At 35.3% G+C, this 12,205-nt stretch overlaps 1 protein-coding gene across 1 annotated transcript; it reads right to left on the bottom strand.

Annotated features, from left to right (window-relative positions):
• Positions 1 to 9,866: 9,866 nt before the first annotated feature.
• Positions 9,867 to 10,781, bottom strand: LOC146893003 (olfactory receptor 4C12-like). The gene has a single exon (XM_085694342.1). It carries the CDS (start codon positions 10,779 to 10,781, stop codon positions 9,867 to 9,869), a length of 915 nt encoding a protein of 304 aa, XP_085550468.1.
• Between the last annotated feature and the right edge of the window lie 1,424 nt (positions 10,782 to 12,205).

Below are 12,205 nucleotides of genomic sequence, written 5' to 3'. Positions count from 1 at the left end.
GATCTGACCCCAAAGATTTAAAAAAAAGTTAATAGTTTCATAAAATCTGTATGGTTGAGCCGGTATGAGATTAATTGATTTTACTTTTCAATTTCATTTGTTTAATTTCGAAAAAATAATTTTTATATTCTGCAAATTTTATACTCTTTGCTTCTCTGTGGCATGGAATAACCTTGATACTCAACTACTTTAGTGGTCTTGGTAAATGATGGCATGATAATCTGGTCCCATAAACTCTGTTGACACACCCTCACTCCATCTCCACATTCCTGTGAAATCAGACATGTTTCTGTGTCACACATGGTGTGTTGTGTTGCATGTTCTTCAGCAATTAATTTTCCTTTCATCAAAGTAATTGTAATCTCGACATTCATATATGTTTAGTCATTATATTCGTGAATGACTTCTTTTACTGTTGCATTAGCATGCACTAATGGTCTAAGTGTCTAATCACTACTAATTGTTTCTGATATGCATCATGTATTGGCATATCTCTTGCGTGCCTGCTTGTTTATTCTAGTCAACTGAAGTTCACCTATTCTGTAGTTTTTCTGCAAATTTTTTGTAGGATTTTTATACACCTTGCCCTCTTAATTTTATATAAGCCCATAATTTAATGTGTTAGATTACAAAATAAAAGTCAGTTGTAGCTTTCTTCAATCTACAGAATTTATTACCCCATTTCTGAGTAATCATCCTCTATAACTTTTTCTACAGGTATCTGAGATTCAATGCATTCAAAAAAAATCACTCTTCTCTCTCTTCCAAAATCTTTTATGTTCCACATTTCTTGTTTCTCAAGATACAATAAAATTAATCCAATATCCATTATATGAGTTTTATTGCTTTTTTCATTTTTCTTACCTTAATCTCTAATCTAGTACATCATATAGTTTCTCATCTTCATTTTCTTTTTACCCTGGCATTTAAAACCTCCAATCATATTCATAAAAATAGATGTCATGATTTTCTGCTTGAAACATTGAAGTAGCATTCAATTCCAACCCATGTTCCATGTCTAAATACGATTTCCTTCAATATATTTAACCCACACTGGAATTCTTAGATGGAAATTCATTCCTCTATTTCCTGATTTTTTTCTCAGATGATCATCTCATTTTTAAGTACAAAATTTCTATTGTGTGCATAAATGATGCTTGCTTACCAAACTTATATCAACCTATACAGTCCATTATTGACTTGCGCCTTGTCTACATTCTTCTCTTTACCAATACTGTATTTCAAATTGAAATCTGTGTCTCCAACATTTCTGATTTGATGCTCATTATACTTATTGCATGCTCTCCTATGTTATGACTTCTCCCACCTATGTTTCCACAATGTGATATGCCATATGCTAAGTTGAAATTTCCTGTGTGTCTACACACACTAAGACCTGGTACCATCTTCCCTCTTGTACCCATCTCACAATGAAGACCCTAATCACTGGTTCACAGCTACTGTTTCCAGATTGTAACTTCCTGCAGGAAGGCCTTGTCTACTCTCATAGTGCAGAAAGACCATTCCTGCCTTGATGTGACTCAGTAGCCATGAAAATTTCCTGATTTTGGTGTAACCTGAGACAAAGACTCTTCCAAATTTAAGGTGGAAATGCACATTAAATCCAAATACTTACTCTTCTTCAATTTCCCTGAAATATAAACTTACTATACTTGATATTTCAGCCAAAAAAAAGTCTGAAACTCTGTGATTTGCTTTAACAAATACAACTGTGTATTTATGGAAAGAATTAAAGTGGGTAAGATGCAATATTCTTTTCAGTAATACTAATGATTCTATTTTATACTTCAATTCTTATGATTCCACAGAGAATGATGAAACTGTATATGATGAACATTTTATAAAATATCACCTATTTTTTCCTTCTCTTGAGTTCATTTTCAGATATCCATAACTAATTTTATAGTTAATTATTATAAGATCTGGTCTCAGTCTGGTAACAAGATTTTAAATTATGGTTCTAGATATTTCTAAGAAAGTGCTTTACACTATTATTAATATTAAAATTGCAATTAACTTTAAATCAGAGTAAAGTTACTCTAACCCTTCATTATGTGATGAGCCTCATGTGATCTGTTGCCAGAAGAAGCATAAAAAGTACAGTATCTTGAGAAATGTTATTCAGACTGCCTTGAGTTTGAGACTGCAACCTCTACTCTCTCCAGAAACCCTAGTCTGCACCTATTGACTTTTTTATCAATTGTGTGGGATGTATCTTAAAACAGTTTTTTGTCTTGTTCTGTTCTCTTCTAGATAACTCTATCTAATGTGCCATATTCTATATCAAAGATAGCAAAGCGGTCAAGGAGAAGCATAAAAGGATGTGAGGATGGAACTGGACATTTAGCTCAATGGTACATGAGCATGACCAAGTCCCTGAATTCCACCTCTAACTGAAAAAATAGAAGAAAATGAACAGAGTTGGAAACTCCTTCCATGACACTATGTGACTGATTCTATCCACTGGAGTCTCTATGCTGCTAATGGTCATTAAGGACAGATGCACTAAGAGTTTGACTCATAGATGTTATGTTTGGTGACAAAGGGCAGAGCAATACAGGTGAGAGCGTGCACCTAGATTCTCAGCATTATTCTTATTCTGTGAATGATTGGGGCCCATGTCTTATGGAAGCTTACTTGCACAGATTTTGAAACAAAGGTCACACATGCAACTTGTTGCTAATGACCTAATGAACTTCACTGCTTGAATTTTTAAACTCAGAATATTTGACTTGTATAGTAGATGATAATCTACCATGGACATGGTTCTAACAGTTAATGTACATGCAACTTACCTGGGATCCCCTGAGAAAAATGAATCTTGTTTTGAAACTAATATTCAACTTTATAAATGGACACTCAGGTGATATTCTGATTCATGGGTAGTAGTAAGGAACAAGTATGTGCATTACTTAAAGTTACAGATTTCTGATCTCTTTTTGATAGAAGGTATGTTCAGTGTTTACTTATGTCCCAAAACTAAAGATGTTTTAAAAAAGACTTAAAAATCTCCAACATTTTCCCTATCATCTAAATAGTTGTTAATAGTTTGAAATGGGAAAAGAATTACACTGTAAGTAGTTGTAATAAACCTAATCATCCCCAAGATGATTATCAATGTAACTGTGGAACGAGGTATTTATATAGTATGGAAAAATGTTGCAAAGTATGGAAATGGAAAAGAATGTTATCATACCTGAAAATTGCCAGTCATTTTCAGATAAAACTGGAAATGGAAGATGCATAGGTTGGAGGACAGTAAGATAACTCCTAACAATTTATCTAGGATGACTGAAGGTGTGTTAATGTTTCTGCTTCTGATCCTGGTCACCTTTATTTAATATAAGCACAGGAAATAACAGCCTCTGCAGACACCACCTTCTTACATGTCCCATTCTAGTCATCTCTGGACCCAATGGAGTTCTGCATCCCAGAGGGGTCCAATGCCACATAACTCATTAAAGATACAGTAATTGCCCAAGACCTATCTAGGACCAGTTTTCTCAGAGCCCTGAGGTGGGAGCTAATTATGGTCACTGGTCCCTTCTGAGCATACTTACAGGAAAGGTGGAAATGAAGAAAACATCAATTCTTACCTACCATTTTCCTGTTTAATGGAATGGACAGGATTTATTTTAACACCAGTCTAGATTTTTGTGTAGGCTGAGGGTGGACAATTTGAAAACAACTCACATAATTATAAATGGTTCAAGTTTAAAGAAATTGGAGACTTTGATCTAGACTATCATTTTATGTAAATGTAGTTTTCCACACTACTCTTTTGTTACTCACTAAATGTTATTGGCATGTATATCACGCCTCCTAAATCATTTCTCATCCTAGAGACATATGTCCCTTTGTCTATTTTTAAGTTTGACTTGTGGAATTTTTATTCTTTTTTATAATTTATTTTACTTTTTAAAAAGAAAAATACTATCTTCTTTTCATTATACATACAAATTCCAGTTCCCACTTCTTCCCCTCCTCCTATTCCTTCCACCTACCTCCCACCCCACCTCCCATCCAATCCTCAGAGATGGTAAGGGGAAAGTCGAAGGCCCTCCCTACTATATTTAGGCTGAGCAAGAAATCCATCCAAAGATAATGGATAATGTACCAAAAGCCAGTACACGCAATAAGGATAAATCCTGGTGCCGCAGCTGGTGGTTCCACAGTCTGCCCAAGTCATACAACTGTGACCCACATTCAAATGTCTGGTTTGGTCCTATGCTGGTTCCTTTCCTGTCCTGCTGGTGTTGGTGAGCTCCCATTATCTCAGGTAGATTGTTTCAGTGAGTGTACCCATCATAATCTTGACCTCTTTGCTCATATTCTCATTCCTCCTACTCTTCAAATAAACTTTGGAAGCTCAGTCCAGTTATCCACTGCAGGTCTCTGCCTTTATTTCCATTAGTTACAAGGTGAAGGCTGTATGGTGACATTTAAAATATTCACCAATCTAGCTACAGGACAAGTCCAGTTTGTGTACCTTCTTCTCTATTGCTTAGGGTCTTAGCTGGGTCATCCTTGTAGATTCCTAGGAAGTTTTCTAGTGTCAGGATTTTTTTTCTGGCCCCATAATGGCTCCCTCAATCAAAATATCTTCTTCCTTGCTCTGATCTCTGTCCTTTCTTCATTTTGACTATCCCTTTCCCTCAAGGTCCCCTCCCCACTCTGCTTCCCCACTTCTTTTTCTCTTCTGCCCTCCCTGTTTCCCCACCCCCATGTTCCCATTTTGTCAGGCCATCTTGTCTATTTCCCCTTTCCAGCTGGATCTCTGTATGTTTTCCTTAGGGTTCACCTTGTTACTTAGCTTTTCTAGGATATGAACTATAGGCTCGTTATCCTTTCCTTTACAGCTAACATCCATTTATGAGTGAGTACATACCATGTTCCTCTTTCTTGTTCTGGGTTACCTCACTCAGGATGTTTTTTTTTTAGGTCCATCCATTTGCATGCAAATTTCAAGATGTCATTGGTTTTCAGCACTGAGTAGTACTTCATTGTGTAAATGTAAATTTTCTTTATCCATTCTTTGGTTGAGGGACATCTAGGTTGTTTTCAGGCTCTGGCTATTACAAATAATGCTGCTATGACCATAGTTGAACAAAGTCCTTGTAGTATGATTGAGCATCCTTTGGACATATGCCCAAGAGTAATTATTGCTTGATCCTGAGGCAGATTGATTCCCAATTTTCCGAGAAACCGCCATACTGATTTTCAGAATGGTTGCACAAGTTTGCATTCCCACTAGCAATGGATGAGTGATCTCCTTACTCCACATCTTCTCTAGCATAATCTATCATAGTGTTTTTGGTCCTAGCCATTCTGATTGGTGCAAGATGGTATCCTGGAGTCATTTTGATTTGCATTTTTCTGATGGCTAAGGATATTGATCATTTGCTTAAGTGTCCAGCTATCTGAGATTCTTTGGTTGAGAATTGTCTGTTCGTTTCTCTACTCCCATTTTTGTAAATTGAGTTTTTGAAATATTGATGTCTAATTTCTTGATTTCTTTATATATTTTGGAAATCAATCCTCTGTTTGATGTGGGGGTGGTGAAGATCTTTTTTCAGTAGGCTGCCATTTTGTCTTATTGTCTGTGTTCCTTGCTTTACAGGAGTATCTCAGTTTCAGGAGGTCTCATTTATTTATTGCTACCCTCAGTGTCTATGCTACTGGGTTTATATTTAGAAAGTGGTCTCTTGTGCCCATTCACTGAAGGCTACTTCCTAGTTTCTCTTTTTTTTTTTTTTTTTTTTTTTCGGTTTTTCGAGACAGGGTTTCTCTGTAGCTTTGGTGCCTGTCCTGGAGCTAGCTCTTGTAGACCAGGCTGGCCTCGAACTCACAAAGATCCGCCCGCCTCTGCCTCCCGAGTGCTGGGATTAAAGGCGTGTGCCACCACCGCCCAGCCCTAGTTTCTCTTTTATCAAGTTCAATGTGGTCAGATTTATATTGAGATCTTTGATCTATTTGGACATGAGGTTTGTGCATTGGGATAGATATGGGTCTATTTGCATTTTTCTACATGTTGACATCCAGTTATGCCAGTATCATTTGTTGATGATGCTTTCCTTTTTCAATTGTATGATTTTAGCTTTCTTGTCAAAAATCAGTTGTTCATAGGTATGTGGATTAATATCCAGATCTTCAATTACATTTCATTGGTTAACCTGTCTGATTTATGCCAATACCAAGCTGTTTTCATTACTGTAGCTCTATAGTAGAACTTGATGTCAGGGATAGTGATTCCTCCAGAAGTTCCTTTATTGTACAAGATTGTCTTTTTTTAATTTAAAATATTTTATTAATTCTGAAACTTCTATATAATGTAATATAGTACATTTTGATTATACTCATCTCAACTCCTTCCCCTAATTATAAGTTCTACCCCTCCCTCCCTAGTTCTTAATACATGTCCTTTTTTCTTATTTTTTCTATTCAAAAATTTACACTTCCTCCCCTCCTCCCACTTCCCTCCCATTCTCCCACTCACCCTCCTCCCTCCCCCTCCCTCCTTAAGAGAGGGCAGGGAACCCTGCCCTGTGGGAAGTCCAAGGCCCTCACCCTCACATCCAGGCCTAGGAAGCTTTGCATCCAAATATACTAGGGTCCCCAAAAGCCAGTACATGCAGTAGAAACAAGTCCCAGTGCCTTTATCAATGGCTTCTCAGTCAGCTGCCATTGTCAGCCACATTCAGAGAGTTTGGTTTGATCACATGTTCATTCAGTTTCAGTCCAGCTGGATTTGGTGAGCTACCATTAGAACAGGCACACTGTCTCAGTGGGTGAACCAACCCCTCGCAGTCCTGACTTCCTTGCTCATATTCTCCCTCCTTCTGCTCTTCAACTGGACCTTGGGAGTTCAGTCCATTTCTCTGATGAGGGTCTCTGTCTCTATCTCCATCCATAGCCAGACGAAGATTCTTATTAATCTTTTTGGGTCTGGGTTATCTCACTCAGGATAGTGTTTTCTAGTTTCATCTATTTGTGTATACATATATATCATGTGGATGTGTGTGTGTGTGTGTGTGTGTGTGTGTGTGTGTGTATCTTTCATTTTAATACTTTTATGGAACTCCTGTATGTGTGAAGAGTGGGTTTCTTATTTTTCTACCTTCTTTTGGGGGCTCTTTTCCTTTTGTTAGTTTGTGTTGTCCAATTTTGGTGTGATGATTTCTGTTTTATGATATTATATTTTCTTTAGTTATAAAACACTACTGAGACAAACTTAACTTGATGTCAGAATAATAAAATAATAGATTTCAATTTTCAAAAAATCTCTTTTGAAATGTTTAGATTTAAATATATATGTATATATACATATATGTGTATAAAACTTTAAATGTAACACAGTAAGTGACAAAGTTAAATTAAAAATAAAAGTTTCCTAATAAAATCCAAAGAATAAGTGACTTAATTGCAGGATCACAGAAAAACTTTTAAAGTACTAATTCTTGTTTGTTCAACACAAAACAACTGGCAAAGAGGGACCATCTAATGCTAATTACTAATACTACGCTGATCTAAAGCTTGTCTATGCATAAAGCACCAAAAAAGAGTACTACAGAGGCACATAAGAGACCCACAACTAAGAGGCAGCCTGAAGCAGAAGTTGTGGAACCAGTGTGGAAACCAAATCCTACTTACTGTAAGAACCACAGATGAGTAGAGTGAACAAGTTCTGATTAATCCAGTGAGCATTAGGACCAGTAATGTATAATCTATATGTTTATTTGCCTACTATCATCTTTATGCAATATGTATATTATATGCAATATATTATGCAATATATATGTATATATATATCAAATGTTGTAATTAACTTTATAGAGCATTTACTATTTAACTGATTGAAAATAAATTTGAAAATTGAAAATAAATAAGTAAAATGACTGCAATAAATTTTATGGCATTGTTTTTCGAGATATCAGGCAATAGTGACTTTCCAAAGAAGGCTCAATATTGATAAAAATCCAATTTTCTATAATATGCATCAACAGAGAAACCGACCAAGAATCTCCAAGATACTTAGGGTTCCCCTTGATTCACATGGCATCAACTTTTTTAGTAACACACATTTATCTAGGAAAAAATTCAGTTTTGCCTACTACGAAGATTTTAATACTATTAACTTATAATTCATGAACACAGGGTATCTTATCATTTATTCATGTTACCTTCAATGACACTCATAAATGTTTTGTAGACTTCATTACAGTTTATTTACTTCACAGTAATAAATGTACACATATTACTAGTTTTTACCTCTTCAATTAAATATACTCCTAAATATTTAATTTTCTATGCTTCTATAAATAAGATTTAATTTTTGTTATCTACCTCATTCAATTTGTGATGCCCATTAACTCATATATTTTATTAATTCTTTGAGAATTTTGCATATAAACAGAATGCATTTTGATCATATTCATCTATATTCCTTTCTGACTCAAATCAGCCTTACCTCTTGTCTTTCCACTCATCTTCACTTCATGTTCTATGTCTAACTGCAATAAATTGGGCACATAATACCATTATTTGTACACTTGTACCAGTCTGTTTGTCAATCTAGGACTTGCTCCTTTTTTACAGTCTCAGTTCTCCAATATCTTTGTGGAAGGCTCACATACATCTGGAATTCACCAGTATTCTAGTAGAAGGCTCACATAGATCTGGAATTCACCAGTATTCTAGTGGAAGGCGCACATACATCTGGAATTCACCAGTATTCTAGTGGAAGGCGCACATACATCTGGAATTCACCAGTATTCTAGTGGAAGGCTCACATGCATCTGGCACTCACCAGTATTCTAGTAGAAGGATCATATAAATCTGGTAGTCACTGACAATTTCTAACTAGCTGCTGTAAATTTGTCCTGTTCCAAAAACATTAATGTCTTCACCATTTCGTGGATAACAATTATATATTCCAAAATATTTGAATCCCAGTGTTCAGGGAAGAACTTACTTTTCTTCCTTATTTAGATATTCAAGTTATAGTGACTGTGTATAATCTCTAGTTTCAAATAAAAGAATTATTTTAGTTTGTTCTGCAATTGAATTCTAAATTATATAATTTTGAAACAATGTCAGTCTTGTAGGCATAAGATGAGCAGTAATTTTTATCTATACCTTATATTTAATGAATAATAAAATCCACAAAGAATTTATGTGAAGCCCATAGTCTGAAGGAAAATGATATAATTAAACATGTTCTTTTCAGTTATATTTAAAAAGCAGCATCTCAATATTAAGGTTATTTTTAATATTAACCTAATAGTCTAGGGGTTTTTTTAGAACATTGAGATTTTTTCCATTTACTTTGTATTTCTTGACTAAAAAGCAATCATTTGTGGATGAATAAATGTTTCAACAATTAGGAGCACTTTCTCCTCTCATATAAGATGAGGGTTTGCTACATAAAACTCATGATGAGTGGTTCAAAACACCCTGTAGCTCCAGTTCCAGGGGCATCCAAGGGTTCTGTGTCCTTCTTGGGCATCATCGCCAACCTGGTACACACACAGACACACATATTCAGGCTTATTAAACAGATAGATAGATAGATAGATAGATAGATAGATAGATAGATAGATAGATAGATAGATAAATCTATAAAAGAAAGAGGCATTTGATTATGATGATAAAAGTATGAGAAAAGAGAAAATAAATAAATTACCAACTACCCCAGTTTAACCTTCTGTGTAAGTAACTATCTCCAAGTAACATCCAGCTCTGAATTATAGTAGACATGACTGTCAACAGGTAAAAAAGTTGAAAGTAATTTAATGCATTACCTATGTATGTAAAGTCCAAAGACCCTGTTTAATTGTTATCTGAATTCACAGTTTTTTCCTCCAGAGCTTCCTTATTGCATTTTTTACCTCAGAATTTCTGAGGGTATAGATTAAAGGATTAAGCAGAGGAGCCACCATAGTATAAAAGACAGCAACTGCTTTATCAATTGGCAAAGTGGTCACTGGGCGTAGATACACAAATATGCAAGGAATAAAGGACAAAATCACTACTGTAATATGAGACACACAGGTAGAGAGGGCTTTGTGCCTGCCTTCCAAGCTATAGTTCTTGAGAGAGCGTAAGATGATCACATAGGATCCCATCAAGAGGAGGAAGTTAAATAGGCAGATGAACCCACTGTTGGCAGCAACAAAGAGACCAAGGGTATGTGTGTCCATGCAGACAAGTTCCAACAGTGGGTACAAGTCACACATAAAATGGTCTATGATGTTGGGGCCACAGAAGGGCAGCCAGACTGTGAAGAGGATCTGAATAGTTGCATGGAGAAACCCGCCAGTCCAGGCTACTCCCACCAGGAGAATGCATAGCTTGTTGCTCATGATGGTCATATAGTGCAGAGGTTTGCAGATGGCCACATAGCGGTCATAGGCCATCACTGTCAAGAGAATGATCTCAGTTGCACCAAAAATGTGCTCTGCATAGACTTGCATCATGCATCCGTTAAAGGAGATGACTTTGTTCTCTTGAAGGGAGTCCACAATCAACTTCGGGGCTGAAGAGGAAGTGTAAATCATATCTATCAAGGAAAGGTGGCTCAGGAAGAAGTACATGGGGGAACTCAGAGCCCGGCTGTGGATGATGGTGATCACAATGAGCAGGTTGCCTGAAATTGTTACCATGTACAGAACCAAAAATGTCACGAACACTACTTTCTGCACTTGGGGGTTCTGTGTAAGTCCTATCAAGATGAATTCAGTCACGTTCCTTTTATTCCCCATCTGTGTATTATAGATATTTGCTTTTGAACCAGAAAGTATTATTTTTACCTTTAGGAAAAAAGAATCAAAATAAATATTCCAAAAATTCAGTATTTTCATTACTCTATTGTTTCAAAGATTAGGTTCTGTTTTCCGAAATTTTGTAGAAATAGAAACCTCAAGTCCTTTCTTATTTATTTTTTTTAAGTCTTTTATTTTCTTAACCACAACTATATTCTCTTAAAACACAGGACATCAAGAAAAAAGGAATCAAATTTCTTGGGATCATAGGAACAATTACAAACTTGTTCTTTCTCCAGAAGGATGAAACAATGTAATCATTAGAAGCAATAGTTTTAGAAATTAAAAAGATGTAGAACTGTATATGAAATAAGGTAAATTAGAACTATAAAATAGATCTTTTTACCCTATTCATATTATGTAAATATGCAAGAGGTAAAAGTCAGTGATAATGTCCATGGATCAATATTTAAAGACTTTGTTCACATGTTCTGTCCTATAAGTGATTAATAAAATCAAAGTCAATATAAAGGTACAACAGTGATTCCTAGAACATAAGAATGATAGTTAACATGTCCTCAAAAACTGTCAGCTAGAGCAATAGTACTGGTGTGTGCTCTACAGTGTAATTGATAAGGAGGGGGACATAATGATGCTGATTTAATCACTGTATACTGAGTACATTTGTTGAAATAGCACATTGGGCCCTACACTGTAAAACTGTGGACAATAAATAAATTTACATATTTAGGATATTTAACTCAGGAACTGAGATTATGGATATCTTTTTTCTTTTTAAATTTTAATTATTTCCTAAATTTCTTAAGATTCTATTACTAATTTTAGGATTAAAAATAAGCAAAACTTCTATGCTTTCCTTGGAGTCCTATAACTGAATACATGACCATTTAAGTTGAGTAAGGTATGAGGTATGAACAGAGGAAATTGAGTCATGCCAGCACAGGGAACAACATGATTCAAGTAATATAATATGCTTATAAAAGTGTAATCACCATTTATTAAATACCTTGAAGATTAGAACAGAGAGATTACCACAAATGTCTCCCAGAATACCTAGCATTATCATGGGTGTCATCTTTTTTCTTAAAATGTTTTATGCAATATATTTTGAGCATGTTTTTCTTCTTTCCCCAACTCCAACAAGATCCTCCTACTCTCCTTCCTATCCATCAACTTTATGTTCTCTCTTTAAACAAACAAAAAAAAAAACAAGCAATAACAAAACTCAACCTCCTAAACAAAGAGCAAAACTAAAACCAAAAGACAAAAAACAAATACGCAACAAAAAGTACCCAGACACCAAAAAACAAATACGTTTTTTCTTTCTGACATATGGAAGTTAGCCTATAAGTTTTTGATAGTGTGCTGAATTTCATGTTTATTGTACCAACTAAATTTGTTCT

The sequence above is a fragment of the Myodes glareolus genome, chromosome 9 (assembly GCF_982192425.1).
Source record: "Myodes glareolus chromosome 9, mMyoGla1.1, whole genome shotgun sequence".
Lineage (NCBI taxonomy): Eukaryota > Metazoa > Chordata > Mammalia > Rodentia > Cricetidae > Myodes > Myodes glareolus.
Note: the sequence above shows the minus strand (reverse complement) of the source record. Positions and strands in the feature narration are given on the sequence as shown.

What these genes read in the sequence shown, in the direction of transcription:
- LOC146893003 (XM_085694342.1), bottom strand. Translation starts at nt 10,781, where the DNA reads ATGGGGAATAAAAGGAACGTGACTGAATTCATCTTGATAGGACTTACA.